Source organism: Oryza sativa, chromosome 2 (genome assembly GCF_034140825.1).
Source record: "Oryza sativa Japonica Group chromosome 2, ASM3414082v1".
Taxonomy (NCBI): Eukaryota; Viridiplantae; Streptophyta; class Magnoliopsida; order Poales; family Poaceae; genus Oryza; species Oryza sativa.
The window spans coordinates 21335757-21355334 of NC_089036.1; the positions used below are offsets into that span (position 1 = coordinate 21335757).

The 19578-nt window shown below is 47.1% G+C and overlaps 2 protein-coding genes and 1 long non-coding RNA gene across 4 annotated transcripts; all 3 read right to left on the reverse strand.

Annotated features, from left to right (window-relative positions):
* Positions 1 to 18: 18 nt before the first annotated feature.
* Positions 19 to 8377, reverse strand: LOC4329642 (MDIS1-interacting receptor like kinase 2). The gene is made up of 4 exons (XM_066307963.1): positions 7956 to 8377; positions 7680 to 7880; positions 961 to 2877; positions 19 to 723 (listed from the first exon to the last, which is right to left on the reverse strand). The coding sequence occupies exons 1-4, from the start codon at positions 8311 to 8313 to the stop codon at positions 374 to 376; spliced, it is 2826 nt and encodes a 941-aa protein (XP_066164060.1). The 5' UTR covers positions 8314 to 8377; the 3' UTR covers positions 19 to 373.
* Positions 8378 to 8468: 91 nt separating this feature from the next.
* Positions 8469 to 9650, reverse strand: LOC136355405 (uncharacterized). Its single transcript, XR_010739657.1, has 3 exons — positions 9511 to 9650; positions 9157 to 9297; positions 8469 to 8657 (listed from the first exon to the last, which is right to left on the reverse strand). It is a non-coding gene; the product is annotated as an uncharacterized lncRNA (long non-coding RNA).
* Positions 9651 to 11237: 1587 nt separating this feature from the next.
* On the reverse strand, positions 11238 to 15052 carry LOC4329643 (probable L-ascorbate peroxidase 8, chloroplastic). Of its 2 annotated transcripts, none has more exons than NM_001401875.1 (12): positions 14852 to 15052; positions 14589 to 14747; positions 14374 to 14494; positions 14164 to 14264; positions 13977 to 14064; positions 13797 to 13864; positions 13618 to 13704; positions 12889 to 12963; positions 12729 to 12806; positions 12550 to 12654; positions 11823 to 12050; positions 11238 to 11743 (listed from the first exon to the last, which is right to left on the reverse strand). In NM_001401875.1, exons 1-12 carry the CDS (start codon positions 15020 to 15022, stop codon positions 11591 to 11593), a joined length of 1434 nt encoding a protein of 477 aa, NP_001388804.1. In that variant the 5' UTR covers positions 15023 to 15052; the 3' UTR covers positions 11238 to 11590. The 2 variants fall into 2 exon arrangements, with proteins under 2 accessions (NP_001388804.1, NP_001388803.1); NM_001401874.1 differs by having other exon boundaries at positions 14589 to 14750.
* Between the last annotated feature and the right edge of the window lie 4526 nt (positions 15053 to 19578).

The window sequence follows — 19578 nt, forward strand, 5'->3', positions numbered from 1 at the left end:
AGAACAAGAAGCCTCATTGCCATGTAGTCAGAGAAAATGGTAGCCATGTATACCATCCATCATAAATCTTAGAGATTCGTATTACAATTTACAACAAAGCAGATTGATCAAACAAGGTAGCATAGTAAGCACAAGAACATCACCAGCAACACGTATTAGGGTCGTGTACAAAATGCAGGTATGTTTGACAACCACGCAATTAACACCAACGAAGTAGAGAGAACACAAATCATCATACAAGTGATGCTTTATAATACTTGACAAGTTGACATTAACAGGTGCAATAGACTGACCTACCTATGGTGTGAATTGCCACATTCTTGTGGGGAAAAAACCCTGAGCAACATGAGAAACAGCAATTTTCTGACAACATTCACTGGTAGTACGCAGGGATGATTATGTCAACATGTAGATGGTCAGGATTGCTAGGTCCTTCAGCTGTAGAAAACATCCGAGTTACATGTTGCATTGTTGGACGACGTGATGGGTTGGGGTCCAAGCACTGGACAGCAGCCATGATCACTCTAAATATTTCACTTGCTGTCTCAGCTTTAGGAAGTGGGATCCGGGCGTCCAACAAATCCTTCAATGTTGTACTTTCCTTGGCCATGGAGAAGGACAAAAGGAAATCACCAGGATGATGCCCCATGAACAGCTCAAAGACAAGCACTCCGAAGCTATAAACATCGCATTTCTCTGTCACCCTTGTTGTGTATGCAAGCTCTGCCATGTAAAAATTTAAGACTTTGTTTCAACAAATTTGCATATGTAAATAGTATAGAAGGCATTCGATGCTATTTTTACAAAATGAGATGCAAATTTGCCTAATTGTATCTAATATACTACTATGAATCAAAGATATACTAGTAAGACGAATACTTTAACAGTTAGCTCGAATATTTGTCAGAGTTACAAACTAATATACAAAAGGACAGAGCAACTGATTTAGTACAAATTTACCTGGGGCAAGGTAACCTTTGGTCCCAGCAAGCTTCGTGCAGTTCGATGCCTCCACATCTAGAACTTTGGCTATACCAAAATCAGATATGCAAGCTCTGAATTCCTGATCGAGCAAAATGTTGTTGCTTGTTATATCTCGATGGACTATGGGTGCAAAGCAATCATGATGTATGTAAGACAAAGCATTAGCAACATCTTTGACAATACTTATCCTTCGCATCCAATCCAATTCAATCGCAATGTTATGGTTCTCCAAATATCTTGACAAGCTTCCTCTATCCATGTATTCGTAGACAAGAAATTTGCCGTGGACTGCAGAACAGTACCCAAAGAGCTTCACAATATTTCGATGCCGAATTCTCGTCAAAGCATCTATTTCTCGCTTAAATATTAGCTCGTCATATTCCATCATATGAATTTTCTTTACTGCAAATATCTCACCTGTTGGTAACTGAGCTCTGTAGACAGATCCATTTCCCCCAGTTCCAATGCAGTGAGTTTCGTTGAAATATTTTGTTGTTTCAAAAATCTGCCTGCATGCTTCTCCTCCCTCAAAGTTCCAGACTGAAAACACTTTTGCGTCTCCAACTCCATTTTCGCTTTGTTCCCCATATTTCTTCCTTTTGCATTGCCATGCCACTAGTGACATGATAAACACAATAGACATGCCAGCAGCACCAACTATACCAAGTAAAATGGATTTGAATTTCTTTCCCTGGCCACCTTTCTGATTAAGGTCGCAAGGGGGTAAAGCTTTGACTGTACCACACAACTTTTTATTGTGCATGAACCACTCAATCGGAGCTTCTTCCAAGAAGTTAATATGTGGCACTGGCCCTTCCAAATTATTATATGATACATCCAGGGATGAGAGACTGATCATACCCTGAAATGATGATGGTATGCTGCCGTTCAGTGTGTTGTGTGAAAGATTCAGAGCTTCGAGCATGCTCAAAGCACCCAGCTGACTTGGTATGATCCCAGAAAATGAATTGTCACTTAGATCCAACAATTCTTGGAGGCTTACCAACATCCCTAGTTTAACAGGAATGCTTCCATCGAGGCGATTATGGCCTAGCCTTAGTAATCTAAGTTTCAAACAGTTCTCAATCGATCCATGTATCTGTCCACTTAGGTTGTTTGATGACAAGTCTAAATACTCCAAATTTTGTAGAGAACCTACTTCCTTTGGTATGGTTCCCTGGAGCATGTTGTTTGCAAGGCTCAAATTGAATAGAGACACTACGTTACCAATTTCTGGTGGAATGTGTCCTTCAATTTCATTCGATGAAACATCAAGTCTCCCTAACTGAGACAATTTCCCCATGCTCGATGGTATGACTCCAGTAATACGATTATTTGATGCACGTAGAGTGGTAAGTTTGGCGCACTCACCCCAGCGATGAGATAATTGTCCATATAGTTTATTTGAGCTCATGTCAATATAGACAAGGTTTGGATGAAGGCCCATCTCGGAGATATCTCCTTCAAGTTGATTTCGCTCAAGACGAACTCTAACCAGGGTTTTGCAGTTTAGCAAGCTTGTTGGCAATGGCCCAACCAGGTTGTTATCCTGAGCAGTGAAATTCTGTAGCTGGCCTCCAGCGCACAGACCCAATGGTAATTCACCAGAAAGGTTGTTTTGATCGATATGCAAAATATTTAGATTCATTAAGCTGCTAATTTCTTTAGGAATGGATCCAGAAAGTTGGTTAGAACGAATATGTAAGGCAGTGAGTTTAGTCAAATTCCCTAAGCTGTTCGGGATGGAACCTGTGAACATGTTTTCACTAAGGTATAAGTTCTCTAAATTTACCAAGTTACCTAGTTCTTGAGAAATACACCCAGAAAGTTGGTTTCTCCAAACAGATAAGGTGGAGAGTCTAGGCAAATTCCCTAAGCTGTTTGGGATGGAACCTGTGAGCATGTTTCCAGAAAGGCTCAAGATACTGAGTTTAGTGAAATTCCCTATGTTGTTTGGGATGAAACCTGTGAGCACGTTGTCATAAAGTGATAAATTCTTTAAGTCCACCAAGTAACCTAGTTCTTGAGGAATGTGCCCGGAAAGTTGATTTCTAGAAAGATCCAAGAAAGAGAGTTTAGTCAAATTCCCTAAGCTATTCGGGATGGAACCTGTGAGCATGTTTTCACTCAGATATAAGCTCTCTAAATTCAACATTTTACCTAGTTCTTGAGAAATGTACCCAGATAGTTGGTTTCTCCAAAGAGATAAGATGGAGAATTTAGTCAAATTACAAATGTTATTTGGGATAGAACCCGTCAAGGTGTTTCCAGAAAGGCTCAAGACACTAAGTTCGGTCAAATTCCCTAAGCTGTTTGGGATGGAACCTATGAGCTTGTTATCGTAAAGTTGTAGGTCCTTTAAGTTCAACAGGGAACCTAGTTCTTGAGGAATGTGCCAAGAAAGTTTGTTGCTTTGAAGATACAAGAAACAGAGTTTAGCCAAATTCCCTAAGTTGTTTGGAATGTGCCCGGAAAGTTGATTAGAATTAAGTTTTAAGGACCTCAACCTCACTAAATTACCAATTTGCTCCGGAATATGTCCAGAGAGGTTATTATCTGAAAGATCCAAGGACTTGAGCTCCTTTAAGTTAATGATCTTGGTTGGAATGGAATCAACAAGACTGTTTTGACTAAGATTAAGGTATTCTAGGCTCACTAAATGTAGCGCCCGTTCCGTCGTGGCGCCTAGCGGGAAAATTATCTCTTAAAAACCTAAATTGCGAAATTTGTTTCTTTGCTTGTTGTCTAGTGTCCGTGCCATCTCAGATCTCAAAACCCCGATCTATCGTCGAGCTCATTTCCGAATCCAAATCCTTCCTAATCAAATTCCTCCGCAAAAGTCTATTTTGCCTCCCCCGGGGTCGATGGGCCGAATCTCTTCCGGCCCATCTCCCCCTCCCTCCCCGGCGCCCTCTCTCTCTCGCTCTCTCTCCCTCCCCCCTCCGCTCCGCCTGCGCGCTGCGCACGCGAGCGCGGGAGCCGCGCCGAGCGCCCCTCCCCCTCTGCTCTGCCCGCGCGCGTGCGCGTGACCGCCCGCGCCGAGCCGAGCCCTCCTTTCCGCTCCCTCGCTGCCGCTCCCCGCGCGTCGTTCGCGCGCGCGCCCGCGTGGTCGTCGCCCGCGTCGCGCCTGCGCCGTCTGCGCCGCCCGGCCCCGCTGCCCTGCCGCGCCTGCAGCCGCTCGGCCCCGCAGCCAGCGCGCGTGCCCGAGCCGCGCCGCCCGTTGTTTTCCGCGCGCGCGTGCCGTGGTGGCCGACCGCCTGGTCGCCGCCGCCGTCAGCCTCTGCCGCGCCTGCCGCCCGTGTCGTCGCGCCGCTCCAAACCGCCCCGCCGTCATCGCCTCGGCCCCGCCACTCCCGCGCTAGCCTCCAAGGGACGGAGGCAGAGCTCCTCCTCCCTCTGCCGCGTCGCTTCCCCTCCCTCCTCCTTTTCCCGAAGAGGCAAGGGGGCAAGCCCCCTTTTCTCTCCCTCTTTTCCTTTTCCCCTCCCCGCCGGCGTCATCCGCCTCCGTCACCGTTTTGGCCGCGAGCGCCGGCGCCAGCTCGCGCCTTGACCGCCCAAGGTCGGTTCCCAAACCGACATCGTCGTCCTATAAACCAAGGCGCCCTCCCATCGATTCCCCCTCCCGTTTCGCTCGCCGCCACCGCGCCATTGCCGCCGCCTTCCGTGCTCTGTCTCGCCTCCGCCGTTCATCGCCAAGCACCGGGAGAGCCGGTGCGTTCGTGGACGCGGAAGGGGACTCCGGGCGCGCCCTCTCCTTCCTCTTCCCCGGCCCGAGGCCGGAGAGATTACTCCCGCGCCGTCGGCCTCTCGTCACTGCGCCCGCCCGCACGGTAGTGCCTCCCTCCGTTCTTCCTCCTCGCTCCATCTCTCCCCCTTAGTTTTCGGTAGTAGCATGTGTAGCCTCCCCGTAGCTAGCCGGCGCCGCCCCGACCGTTGCCGCCGCTCGCCATGTGCTCGCCGCCGTCGCCGCCCGTGCTCCGTAGCACTCGCTCGTCGCCGGCCTCGCTCGGCGTAGCTCCGCCCAATCCGACGCTAGCAACGGATTCCCGTAGCCGCGTAGATGCTCTCACCGCCGGGAATTGGCCCCTCGTGACCTCGTCGCCGCTTCCCCCTTCTCCCGCCGCCGCTTGCCGCCGCCGCAATTCGTCGCCGTCAAGCTCCCTCCGACGAATCCGAGCCGTTGGCTCGTCTCCCCTCGACCTGAGCAACCACCCGGTGTGCTCGCTTTCGCCTGTATCGCCGTGGTTCGCTCCGCCGCTCGCCGCTGTCGACCGCCGTCCGTTCCGGCCGGCGTCGTCGTCTACCTCCCGCCGGCCCGCGTGGCAGCCACGTAGGCGCCACGTCGGCGCCAGCTCGGCCAAGACCGGGTCGAGCCGACCCCGGTCAGCCCCTCCCCGTGCGCGCGTTCCACCGCGAGCCGTGAGGCTGCGCGTGGGCCCGCCGCATCCGCGTCCACCACGAACCGCGCGCGTGCACCGCGTCCCTCCCCCGCCCGCGCGCGTGCGCCGCGTGCTCGCTCCGCACGGTGAACCGTGTCACCGACAAGCGGGTCCCACCCGGGACCACGCGTGGTGAGCCCGATCCACCGGCTCTCTCTCTCCTCCCCTCCCGCGTGCCTTGGGCCGCCTTGGGCCGCCTTGGGCCGGCCGGCCCATTTAGCTCGGCCGAGCCGCCCCATTTCTCTCGGGCCGCGCCCTAGCCGCCCGAGGAAAGTCTAATTTCCCTCCCTCTTTTCTTTTCTTTTCTTTTCTTTTTCAAAAAGGATTTAATTAAATCCTTTTCCTTTAGACCAAAAATCCAATAATCTTAGAAATTCAATATCTTCCCAACCGTAAATCCGATTGACTCCGTTCAACTTCCAAAATTCCTCAAATCTCGAGATCTATCTAATGGCACGCTTAGAGGTTATTAATAGGGCTTTATTTTCGCCGTTTGTTGAGTTGTCCCATTTCGCGTGTAGTTTCGGAGCCCGAAGACCCGCAGTGCGAGGATTTCGAGGATCAAGCTCCAGATCTCGAGCAAGGCAAGCCACCTTTGAACATCTTGAGCCTATATTTGAATTTAATTATGTTGCTTGAAAAATATTATGCATTGATAGGATCGCACTTAATCTGTTGTCCCGTCTGCAAGGCAGATTGGCAGACCTACCTAATTCGTTGCATTTGACCCTTCCTTTGTTAATTGTTATATCATGTCCCCTTGTAACCATCTAGTTGCGCCTCGATATTCGTGCACCCTGTGCGAGTATCGACGGTCGCCTTCAAACTTAAAATCTGAGTAATTTCTTGGGTAAAACTTGGGTTTTACAAAAGACTTGGAAAACCCGACACTGGGTCGGTGCTTGCGAACTAAATGAATTTCCAAAACCGCGGACCGGGGAACGTACCGGGTGTACGGTTTCCCGCTCTTGCACCTAAGGACCGTTTCCTTGGAATTTCATCCAAACATAAGACAAGTACGACCACATGGGTGGAATGGGACACCCCTGGCTGAGTAACTAGCTTATCAGGGAGCCTTGATGCCGAGAGACATGTGGATTCGCCGGGGTGGTGTCGGGGAGGACCCCTGGGCTTCCTGGCACAGTATGGTCTGGGACCTAACCTGTTGTTGGTCTGGGACCCCTCTCGTCGGCATATGGTAAACCTGTGTCGGCTTTGGAAATGCCTTGTCATGAAAGCTTGGAGGTCTCCCGACGTGGCTGATCCCCCACGGGCTGGGTGATCCGGGTTAGTAATGTCGTGTGGGTAAAGTGTACCCCCTCTGCAGAGGTTAACAAACTGTTCGAACAGCCGTGCCCACGGTCATGGGCGGATGTGAGGTGATTCCTAGCGTAGTTTTGTTTGACTACTGCTTGTGAAATTGCTGTTGTGGAAAGGGGTTCGATGTTTGAAAAATCTGCAGCTGATGGGATCAGCTAGGCCCGGGTGGCCGTTTGAAAGTTGTTGGCCCGGGTGGCCGTTTGAAAAGCTATCGGCCGGGTGCCAACCTTGTTTCAATTCTAAAGACTGATACATTGCACATACTCCGACCGGACGAGACGCACTGTCTCATCCGTGTCGTTTGAGAAGCACTCACTTAGTTGTTTTTAGAAAAGAGTTCAAATAAAATCAATTGCAAAAACAACAGCCTTTCCTTGAAGCCTGCATTAAACACTTATTTCCCATGGCTTGTTGAGTACTCCCGTACTCACCCTTGCTCTATATAAATAACCCCCCCCCCAGTTGCTGAAGAAGATGAAGCGGAACCTGCTGATGAGGAGTTCTTCCAGGAGCAAGCCGGCTACGATGAGTTTTAGGGTTTCGGTCTAGTTCCCAAGTCGCGCCTGTGTTGTTTGGTCCAAGTCCTGGCTTCCGTTTCCCTTTTGTAATGCAGTTGTGAGCTCGGGATCTGTCCGCAGCCCAACATGACTGTACCTCTACTCTATAATAAAGAGACCTCTGTTGCTGTGATATTCTGTCTCCCTGTGATACCAGCACTGTTTCCTGGGACTGGTATCGATTAACAGGTTAATTTGGAGCGTCACGGGCTAGTTCCGGTCGGGATTAGTTCGGGGCGTAACACTAAATCTCCCAACTCATGGGGAATTGGACCAGTTAATTGGTTACTGGATAGTGCTAAAACCTTTAGATTTGACAAAGATGATTTATTGTTATATTTACCTGGCTTGTTTGTCATGAACAAGCTGTCTAGACGACCAATAATGTTGTTGTTGGACAAATCCAATCTAATCAACTTACTGAGGAACCCAATTTCAGAAGGTATATGACCACCCAGTTGATTGCTTGACAAGTTTAGGCTCACAAGCCTTTTTAGACTACATATTTCCTTTGGTATTGAACTCGAAAGAAAATTATTGCTTAGCACTAAGAACCTCAGCTTTGTTAAAGATGTTAAACCTAGTTGGAATAAGGAGCCCCTTATCTGATTTTTGTGCAGGATCAAGGCTCTGAGCTCTTTGAGAGACATGATACTCTGAGGGATCATCCCTGTAAGCCTGTTGTGTGAAAGGTTGATGCTTGTCAGGGTCGTCAGGGCCGAGAAGTTGAGGGCCTCCAGTGAGCCTCTAAGCCTCACTCCGTGCAGAGTGATCTTGGTGATCACCCTTTGCCCTTGTAGTGTGCCACACCTGATGCCACGCCAGTTGTTGCATGGCCATGCCTTGCTATCCCACGACTGCAGGGGTTGCTGGGTTTGCAGGGTGGTCTTCCAGGCAATAAGCGCTGCAGCTTGCTCATCGATGGATGGCACGGCAATGGCATGAAGGAGAACAAGTGAGGATAGTAGTATACCTAATGGCAGGATCAATTTCTGGGGAGATAAGTGTTCCATGGCTTGGCTAGAGTAGAGGGGATATGGCTCAAGGTTGTTTTGTAATGTTCTTTCCCTGGACAGTATTGACTGCTACTGTAAGGCACTACAAGGTATAGTTGCGCAGTTGTTATTTCTGAATAAATCAGCCCAGCGAAAGATCAGCGATAGAGAAATTAATTGGAAAAAGAACAATGCATTGAACGAACGATAGCAACCAACTTCAATGTCGTATCACATTGCCTTGCTGAATCAACGTATTCTAGAAGACATGCAAATGGGGAAGACTTAAAACTTGAGAGTTCAGATTGCCAAGTCAAGCAGCTTTCCTCCCCGGCATGTTATTACTGAAATGATGTTGCTTACTGCTAAAAAATAAAGTAGTGAGTACTTGTTACAGGAAAATAAATGATATTTTCGAGCTATTCATAATTTATATCCCATTGGCTACAGGATCAATTAAGCAACCCTAACTACTCTACTTAGGATTACCAGATCAGATAACCTCATAGACCCTCAGTCCAACCAAGGTGATTTCACATCAATGTGGTGGCAAATTCATCCCCTGTAGCTCAATGCTATCCCCAAGGAAACAGTACTCCCTCCATTTCAAAATGTTTGACACCGTTGACTTTTTAGCACATGTTTAACCGTTTGTCTTATATTCAAAAAAATTGTAAAATATGTAAAACTATATGTATACATAAAAGTATATTTAACAATAAATTAAATGATATGAAAAGAATAAATAATTATTTAAATTTTTTAAATAAAACGAATGGTCAAACACGTATAAAAAGTTAACGGTGTCAAACATTTTAAAATGGAGGGAGTATTAGAAAGTGACGGCAGAGAAATTATTACCTGCATTCTCTGACATGTTCCTCGTTTTCGCACCAAATGAGGACCGGGGATTCCACCAACAAGAACAAGCAGCAGCGACAGCAGCAGCAGCTCGACGTCGTCCTGAATAGCTAGAATCAATCTCCTCCAGGCTCCACCTCGCTGCAATGGAGAGCATAATTAAAGTTCCATATGGGTCCTAGTAGAGAGATAATTAGTAACCAAGATTATGAGTTTAAATCTCCATAGTAACGAATTTTAGATTAGATTGTTTGCGGAGCTAAGTTCCTAATTTAAATGACCGCATATATCCGGTTATATATAGAGGCCGGTAAAAAATACCCTTCTTAAAAAAAAATAGAGAGAAAACTGAACTTTAACCCCGTTCCTCGCGCGCTCAGCATCGCGGCAGCAGCTACGCCGGATCTGGAGTCGATTTTCAAGGTCGTTGGCGGGGAGGTTGGATGGAGTGGTCGGGGGCGGCGCGGCGAGCGTTCATTGACGGCCGCGCAGCCGAGGAGTGACGGTGTGACTCGGACTCTATAATGAGTAATGAATTAGGCCCATATAGTCGTTGACCATGGATTCGGCCCATAAATGCGCATGAACTCGGCCCATAAACATTTTGGGCCCTAATTAGTCGTCATTTAGGCCGGCCTTCATTTGGCACAATTTCAACTAGGGAAAAGTATAGTTTGAGTCCCTCAACTATTGACCGAATCCAATTCGTACCCTTCAACCGTAAAATCGTATATATTGACTCCCTTAACTATTAAAACCGATACAAAATATACCCCTTGGTGGTTTGGAAAGTGGTTTTGGCTGATGTGGCAAGTTTACTAGTCTTTATCCAACATAGAACCCACATGTAAGTCTCATAGAAGGAAAAAAAAAAGGCCTCACTAGCACCTACACGTTGAGGGCGAGCTGACGGTGGCAGTGGCTTGGGCCAAGGTGTTTGGGAGCGGTGGTGCACTGTACAACTTGTGACAGCCGAGACAGGGCCGAGCTGAGCAGAGAGGCACGGAGGCATCGCCAGCAAGCTTCGTTGGCGGAACAGCGAGGCCGAGGAACATGTGCCATATGGGCTCGTGTTGGCCCAGCCTACCCGTCTTCTTACTAAGTTGTGCTTGTGCTCTATCCTCAGCACGAGAGCCACCACGGCACGAGCCACTTGACGAGCCATGCCTAAAAAGGATGTGCCACCTATGATTTCAATACACAAGTAGGAGTAATTTTGGCCTATAAGGGTACGTAGCGTAGGGGCCTAGTGATTAGTTCTAGCCCTCCACGTCGATGTCGTAGCTCCACATTGGCTTAAGATGTGTTCTTCGCAAAGCCACTCAGGTCGTACAGAGGGCACGGGGCCTTATCAAGGTGAGGGCGCCTGTGGGGGCATGGCCTACAAGCCCCGTTGGGCAAGCCGTACCCACATGATGCGTGTGGTCCCCTATTTCCTGAGCCACTCCTCGCACGGAGCTCAAAGCAGTGGAACCCAGATCTACTAGACTTGAGGAAAGACGACAATGCCGTGAACGGGATTGGGGAATGACATAGATGCTGGGAGGAGAAGAAGGGCCTTTTACCGTCGCTACAGATTTGATCCCATCACCGTAGAGCTCGTTGGTCCAACCTCGATTTGTGCCACCATGAACCTCATGTGGCCTCATCAACTAGATTTGCGCCGCCTAGCAATATGCTACCTTCTTAGACGTACCTCCTCGCCACGAGCCTTGATGGCGTCAGCCTAAGAAGGGAGAGATGGCGGTGGCGGCCAAAGAGGGAGGAGCTTGTCCCGGCCTTGATCTTGCGTTGCATGCTATCGCTGACTGGCGCTGACCCATCTGCTTGTTGCCACCCCGATCAGCTGCCACCAAATCCTCTAGGAAAGAGGAGAGGAGAGGACTGCCACCACAGTCGGAGAACTGTAGAATTCGAATTTGAACTTATAGAGTGATATATCTCATGATGATCTATGTCTTAAAAAATCATTTTTTTCTAACTATTTAGATGGCATAAAAAATACAAGAGAATATCCCCTCCAGGGATAAAAATCCATCTCCCTATTTTTAAGAAGTAAATATATATACAATGTTCTTGGAGAGGAAAATGCACTTTCCTTTTATACTGAACATGCCATAAGAAAGAGTGATATATGGGGTGTCCTCATTATTTCCCTCCTTAGTTTAGAGAATGTCATAATTTCCCTCAGTATAGAGAATGTAGTCATGAGCCATGACAACTAGATAATGTGACATTTCTCTCCGACAAATATTTCTCTAGAGGAATTACTCAAGAAGTTCAGAAAGTACTGGAATCCATTCACATGCCCATCCTTTTACCTCAATTTATTTACGGAATAACGACTCAAAACATGGAAAGAGAAACACGCAAATCTTAGCACAGGCAGAACAACTCAAAACACTCGTCAGAGGAGGTCATCAGACCATCGCTCTCAGCTCCCGAGCAGAGACGTCAAGAAGGCCAGCCCTCCGATCAAGAGCATGATGTTGAGGAAGTAGTTGGACTGCAGAGGCTTGTCCGGGCTGCCTCCGAATCCCTCGTACTCCGCCCTGATCTTCTGCTTCATCGAGTCCGACAGCTCCTTCTGCAAAAGCCATTGCAAGATACCATGCATTGTCCATCAAATCTAGGGCTAGAAGCTAGGCTTCGTGGAGAGTGCATACCTTTCCGTAGGAGTATTTCGCAGCGACGAAGGGCTCTGGTTGCGGTGCTGCACCGTTGTTGTCATCCGCTGGCGATGATGCCACTGCTGCTCCTACCGTTACTGGTACTGGAGTTGGTTCAGCTTCCTTCTTCTCCTCGACTGGTGGAGGTGGTGGTGCTGCTGCTGGCGCTGGTGCTGGTTCAGGATCCTTCTCTTCGACGGCTGGTTCATCGTCCAGTGAAAATCCCTGCAGGAAAATCACATCCATCACTTCCTGATCGAAGGCTGGTAAAGTTGGACTCTGTAAATATCCAACCTACAATTGCACTGGTTTTTACATGAAGAACAGCTAAGAAAAGCTGCCATAGTAAACCCCATTTCGTTGCATTGCAGAAGAAAGATTGATATGATGGACTACCTCAAACTCCCAGTGTTTGGATTACATTCGGTAAAAAGAAAAACTATCTGAACTATATTTCTGTCCTGAAGGTCCAGTACTCCATCTTACTGTCACATAAGTACATTACTGAATTCTCTAGAAAAAAAATACATTACAAAAGATATCTACTCGATGTGGACGAGGAATCAGGGAGTCATGTTTTGAACTTGCAAACAAGAGGAAGAAAATCTGGCATGTTCTAATAAAAGAACTTAAGAGCTTAAGTGTCTTTCGTATTGTTTATGATTGTTTAGGCACAATTGGTTGCCAGGAGATCAAAATGAAAAAAAAAGATGGTAGTCCTCACCTCAGGTGGATCGAACTTTGCACCAAGGTCGCTCAGTTTAGCATGAGCTTCAGCGTAGTCTTTAAAGAATGCCTCCTGATCCTCTGCATATTTTTCGGCATATACCTGCATATGTTGCAGATATTTCAGACAGTGACCTATGAGCTATTCAAGCCACAAATTGAGCACAACCAAATAACCTTGAAGGACGGATCCTCAAATAATGCAGCATCTGTGGGTAGCACTAGAAGATCCTGGTCCCTTTGCTCTTTTATGTCCTGAAACATTATCATCAGCTGAATCATCACATATTCAAATGAAAAAAATAATTTTGTAAACCATGACAAAATGCTAACACACCTTGAAGTAACTGTTATCAAACTTCAACCATTCAACTGTCCATGATTGCCCTCCAGGTTCACCAGGCCCATCCTTCTGTAGACCACAATAATAGAAGCCACCTTTAAATGTCAGTCTGAAAACTGAAACTAATCTGATTTGCTATTGTGCTGGTGTGATTAAGGTAAGATTGCATCGAAAAGTTAATCTTCATTTCCCCACAGAGAAGTATCAGGGCTTAGAGAATGACAAAGTTGTTAGCTATGAAGTTCTTAGCATCCTAATTCTATTTTACCATTATATGCATACAAAAGAAACGTAAGGATAACCCATTTTGTAAAATCCTGAATTAAAACATTATTTATTTACAGCATAAGGACAAAGTATTCACGGATTTTAAAAGCATAATATGGTGCTTACTTACAAGATAACACAAAAAAGTACATGCATTGTTTTCACCTCTGCCTGAATGTCTCAAAAAATGTAGGGGCAATTGCAAATTTACCACTACTTTGAATCGTTATTGCAAAACTGCCACTAGAAAATTGCAAAAATATCACTAGAACTGTCATTCGAGTAGCATCCTTGCAATATTGAAAAAACCGGTGGCAAATTTGCAAATGCCCCAAAAATGTAATATTCTATACCCAGAGTGTAGAACATTGAAGGTCTGGCCATGCCTAGAACTTCCTACTGCTGAAAATAACTTATTTTTCCTGTTGAGTTTCCAAAGTGGACAAGAAAACATACAGTATATTTTGTTTCTGGCTTTCCCCAGCCACTCCTGTCAGGTCTTGATCTTCCAAGTGTGTGTGCTCCAGATAATGCAACAATTTCCTGCATAAATAGTCCAAAAGAAATGGTTATACAACATACATGAAGAACAAATAGCAGATAGGCAACTAATTTCTTTTTTGCATCATCCACACCTTGTCATCAAGGCCCATCCTGTAGAATACCTCCCTAAGATGATCAGCGGGCACACGTGGACCGGCATCTGGGGGGCATTTATCAACACCAGAAGGTCACTCTTTGATAAGTTCCTCTCACAATTCATAAATGCAAACGTTGATCAGAAACAGAATGAAGAACTTAATGGAAACACTGACCAGGAAGCCTCCCCTCTGGTGGGCACTGCTCAGCTGCTGTGACATCAACTCGTCCATATTTCATTGGAATTTTCGGCCCACCAGCTTCCTGCAAGAAATTTTTCTCAAAAGATTCAAGCACATAGACTACCGATCATCCAAAAAATATCTAGCAAAGTCACTAGAGCAGAGAGAAGAAGTCTGAGACCTCAATTGCTGTAGCACTTGCCAACTGGAACAAATCAGCATAAGTTATACCCGGGTATTTGTCCTTGATTGGTTGGATAAGCTTCAAAGCATTAATCAGACCTATCAAAATTCCAACCAAAACCATACGATTATGAAGGAAATCAGCACGATTACTCCACGAATTTCCTGAATTCGAAATTGCACTGCCGAGACACGAGAAATTAAGTACCAGCATTGGCTCCGTGGCTCAATTCGGCGTCAAATCTCAAGCTCCCGTCGGCTCCGCCCCTCTGCGGCCACTCCTCGATGTTCTTGTCGTACGTGCCAGAATCGTGCCACCCAAGACGGACCTGTACATGGTAGCAGGATCGCAGGATTTCATCATCTCTGACTCTTCTCTGTTCATATGGATGCGAGAGCTGAGATGGCGCGGGCGTTCCGTACCATGATGGGGTGGCAGTAGGTGGTCTTGAGGATCTCCCTGATGTCCTCCCGGGCGCTCTTGAGCTGCGCCGCGTCGGACGCCGCCACCGCCGCCGCCGCCATGCACCGGACCACCGCCCGCGCCCCCGCGCCGGCGCGCCCGCTCCTCGTCGTCGCAGCCTTCTGCAGGTGCCACGCATCAGTCAACTCAGAACACCTCGATTCAACCCCCCCCCCACCCCCAAAAAAAAAAAAACACGAGCCGAGCTAAAACTATTGCGAACCTGCGGGAAGCGAGACGGGCGGGAGCGGAGGCGGAGGCCGCCGGCGCTGGTGGAGCAGCATGGGAAGGAGGCGGCGGCCGCGGCGGAGACGCGGGGGCGCGGGGGGGGAGGGGACGGAGCAGGCGAGGGCGAGGCAGCCGGGAGGAGGGAGGCGGCGATGCGCTCCGCCATGGCGCGCGCGCTCGAGTCGAGTGAGTTTTTTCTTCTTTTCTTTTTTTTTTTTTTGCCTACTTTTTTGGAATTTGATTTGGCACGGCCGAGTCGGCGGCGAGGGGTGCGATGCGATGCGACGCGATGGGTTGCCGTTGGTGGGGAGAGGCGTGTGTGGCGCGGCGGGAGCGGAGTCTAATCTGCGGGGGCCAATAGTGGGTGGACGCGTGGGAGGGTGAGTTCGAGATGATTGTCTTTCTTTTTCTCTACCTTCGAGATGTCGCTTGAATATCGGCTCGATTCAAGTTTGGATAGAAACAATTTACTGTATTTTGGGTTTTCTCTCCCTCGTATTTTTCATGGTTGTAGCGGTAGAATGGTTCTAGTGTCCAAAGTGTCCTTGTTTCAAAAATGTCGTGCTTGGATATATATTTCGTGGGGTTACATCTTAATACGCGGAAGACACGTGGTGATGAAAAAAAATGATTTTACGATAATGGACTATGTCCTAAAATATAGCAACTTAGAATTAGATGAGACTAGTACGACGAATTTGGTTAGAGATATGGCTCATCTAATTAGGTGTTATATTTTGGAATAGAGGGATTTATAGTAGATCAAAAGCTAAGAAATAAAAACTTCTAAATTGATTCTCAAAATTAAAATTAAGTTCTAAAATTTAAAAATAGAAACCCAAGAAAGTACGACATAAATTAAGTTTTCACATAGAATGCTACTATTTTATCATTAAATGAATGCTATAATTATAGAATACAATGTCGAAAATAAGTGTATGTAACTGTTACACAAGATTAGCCATGCACATAAAAGCTATGAATTAATTAAAGGCAAAAGTAACACAACAACTCATGTTAGAAATTTGGGTTCATACGGCTTTTCTCGTAGGAATTGCTATTTTTTTTCTTTGCAACTCCTGTAGATCGACATCGAATAAACTTACATTTTATTATTTTTTAATGAAGTTCATATTGATAGAACAAAAAAAATACAAGATTACAACACTGGGAGGTCATAACCAGAAAAACAAAAAAAAATACCACCACCCACCCACCGACAACTCCAACACATAAACCCTAGAGAAGGCTAGCACTGTACCGGCCGCCGCTAGACCAACAAAGGAACTACAACCGAGATTGCCCAAAACCCAGCCCTTATAACCGACACAAAATCCCGCTCTATCCACATCTTTGGGGTTGAGGGAGATAGGGTGAGAGAGAGAATGGAACCGCTCTCCCCCTAGACCCTCCGATGTGGACAACTTGCAGAAGCTAAAGCGCCGACATAAGAAGACGTTAATCTAGAGCGAGCTTGCGCCGGCTATTTCGAAGGTTTCGGCAAGGGGATGCCAAAGACAATGTCTCCAAGGAGAGAAGCGACGGAAGCTCCGCCGCCGCCGACATCCGTCAAGGTCTCAAAGAGAACTGAGACTAGGCTTTCACCTGGCCGTGCCGCTAGAGGGGTTGAGACGGCACAACAACGCCCTCAAGAGGGGAGTGATGCTCGAAACGCCAACCCGACCAAGGCCGGGCTGGGTTTTCACACGTTGTCCGTCGCCTGCATATCCACAGCTGACACACCATTGCTCCACCACCATCTAAACCTCCGTTGGCGTGTGGGCACCACTACACCGGCGCCCCCGCCGGCCAGCCTCCCGATGCCGCCACCGGCCGTGCCTCATCGTGTCGCACTAGCATGCACCTCGCCGGCCTCCACCTCTGCCAGCCTCGCCTCCTGCTGTGCCGGCCACATCTCCATGCGACATGCCGGCCTCCGCCACTGGCACCCGAGCCTCCCTGCGCCTCCTAGCGTCGCGGCCACGAGCCAGACACGCCTCGCCAGCCTCCATACCGGTTGCGCCTCCTAGCGCCTCACCAGTCTCCTCCGCCATCAGCCGCCCCTCCGCACGTGCACCGTGCCGCCCCATCACCGTCGATGTCGTGCCCGACCGCGCCACTGCGAGGCTTGGCCGAGCCGCACTAAAAGGTCGCGTAGTCACCGCCCCGACGGGCTCTCCCGCTGCGTGCTCGCCCTCGCCCGATCTGATCGCCGGGGGGCCAGATCCTCCTCTGAGGGCGCTAGATCCACCTCCAGCGCGACCGGATCCGCCCCGTCATTGCCATCCCGGCCGCCGTTAGCCACCGATGCCTAGCGCAGCTCGCCCCTCCTGTCGCCTTCGCCATACCCACCATCATCGCTGTCCCCGCCGCCAGCCACCACCCCACCAAATCCAGCCATAGCGACGCGGATCTGGCGGTCACCACCGCCACTACCCTAGGCGGCTCCCTTGGCCGCCCGAGCGCGAGAAGCGAGAAGCCCCGCCACCGCCGTCCTTGTGGCCGCGCAGCTTTGCCGACGGCCACTCAGGTGGCAGCGAGGCGGAGGAGGAAGGTGGGGGAGAGGGGGCAACCGGGTCGTCGCCTCCCAAGCCGCCCCTAGAGGAGGGCAATGCGAGAGTTGTCTGTTCTATGTAACTAGCAATGCACTTTACCAAATTTGATATGAATTATAGTCAGTTAGTTACATCTATGTCCTTTTCCCTATGCATAGAAAAGAAATGTGATGTCTAAATGATCGCCACCGTGCTATACTATGCCATGTCCACCACTTTGCTAACAATGTCTCTAGGATAGTAAAACCAAGATGAGAAAACCATCACAACAGACAAAAGGAGCAAAGATATTCCTGCCTATATAGAAGTTTTAGTCCGGTCATCTGTATAAATAGTGATTTGGAATGATTTCTTCTATTAGGCCATATTCGGTTAATCCTCATGAGAGAGGGATTAGAGATAATTTATTTCACAACCACTGCGGTATGGAATTATTCATTCTCAATCCCTCTAATCACCTTTAATCATCTCCAAATTGAATAAGACTGTAGGTAAAAAGTAGAAAACATCTACATTGCAACATATTTGTCGATAACTTTTCTCCCAGATTTTTTCCAAATATAAATAGGATATAATTGTAGTATAATTACATTGTAATTTGCACGTGGCTATAATATACGGTTGTATGCAACTTTTAAAAACTATTCACGAGAGGTTATGGGATCGAATCCCTTACCTATGTGCATGTTGTAATTTTCTCCTTCCCCATTTGCACAAATCTTAGAGTAAATTGATGGTCTAAAATTATGTAAAATTTACATACAAGTTATATTATGGGCCTATTTGGGGAGCTTTAGATTCTGAGAAGCAGTTGTTTGGTAGCCAGCTTCTGAGAATCTGGAAAAGCTCTGAAACCCAGCTTCTCCAGCTTCTGGCTTCTTAGTTCATTTTTCAGGATATGTAACTACAGATTCTCAGAAGCTGTGGAAGCTGCAGCCATAGTTATTAAGACCGGACCGGTGATCAAACCGGTAAGGCACTCGGGTCATTGGTTTATTGGTCGGAGTCAAACCGCCGGTTTAAACAGGTTCAATTAGATGTTTGTTATATTGGTTTCACAATAAGCCGTATAGCTTAGTGGTTGAGGCTTTCCGTGGAAGCATGGAGGTTTTGGGTTCGTATCCAAGTTCTGCAGCTTTTTCCGTATTTTTTCTCCAACTTCACGTGATGGTCCTATTCTAATAACTATGGTTTGTATTTGGGAACGGATATAGTAGTTAAATTTAGGTTACACTATAATTATATAGTATTTTACATTTGACTAGTAAGGTGCCCGTGTGTTGCAATGGGAAATGCTATATATCAATTTCAAATTATACTAAGTGAATGAAAATTTGTTGAACACAGGGAAAACAATTCTGGCAATCCAAAGAAACTACAAATCATAATTGTTATCAATGAAAAATACAATATCTGGAAATACTTGTTGTTCTAGATTTTTTGTTTGTGCTTTAATTTGTATGACATCATTAAATTTTGGGAAAATCCCTTATATGCCACTGAAAATTTGTCTGATCCCTTGAATGCCACTGAAAATTGGCTCTTCCCTTATATGCCATTGGTTCAAATTTTCGCTCCCTCTCATGCCATTGCCGTCCGTTGACTGGTAGTTGACTGTTGATAGGATGTAATCACTTGTCAGTTTTTTTACTGAAATGACAAAAATACCCTTTGGCCCAAACATGAGAATATGGCCCAATTGTCCAAGTGGGCCAAGCCCAACATCCCTCTGATGCACCATGTCAGTAAGCCTGAACATGTATTTTGGTACTGTGTCAGTATGCATTTTGGTACTCTCTGGTCATTTAAACAGCTCCCTATAATATTTGTTGCATATTCTGTGCTACTGTGTATATCTCCTTCCTCTAGCAAACAATCTGTTTGTTATTTTAGCTGTTTAGCCGTGCATTACAAACAATGTGCAATTACACATTATCTTAAATGTCTGTCAGAAGCAATCTATTATATTACTTGAATGTTTTGTCGATACTGTGAAAAACAGAGAAATGTTGTGCTCCCTAGTAAATATTGTTGAAGCTTTTGTTCGAGAAGTACATGGTTAATGTATGTGAAAAATACATTAATGCCATAACAGATTGCTTTGTTCTACTATGAAAAACAGAGAAATATGTGCCTCAAAATTATGTGACTGAAAAATATTCATATA

Bases quoted from the DNA above. Each gene is read 5' to 3' on its own strand.
- LOC4329643 (NM_001401874.1), bottom strand. From the start codon at position 15,022: ATGGCGGAGCGCATCGCCGCCTCCCTCCTCCCGGCTGCCTCGCCCTCG. The intron at 14,751-14,851 runs GTTCGCAATAGT...TGGCACCTGCAG, and splicing joins GCCCGTCTCGCTTCCCGCAG to AAGGCTGCGACGACGAGGAG. The intron at 12,807-12,888 runs GTGTGTTAGCAT...ATAATGTTTCAG, and splicing joins TTGATAACAGTTACTTCAAG to GACATAAAAGAGCAAAGGGA.
- LOC4329642 (XM_066307963.1), bottom strand. From the start codon at position 8,313: ATGGAACACTTATCTCCCCAGAAATTGATCCTGCCATTAGGTATACTA. The intron at 7,881-7,955 runs GTATCATGTCTC...TATTCCAACTAG, and splicing joins TACAGGGATGATCCCTCAGA to GTTTAACATCTTTAACAAAG. The intron at 2,878-7,679 runs GTCGTCTAGACA...ACATGCTCACAG, and splicing joins GTCCAACAACAACATTATTG to GTTCCATCCCAAACAGCTTA.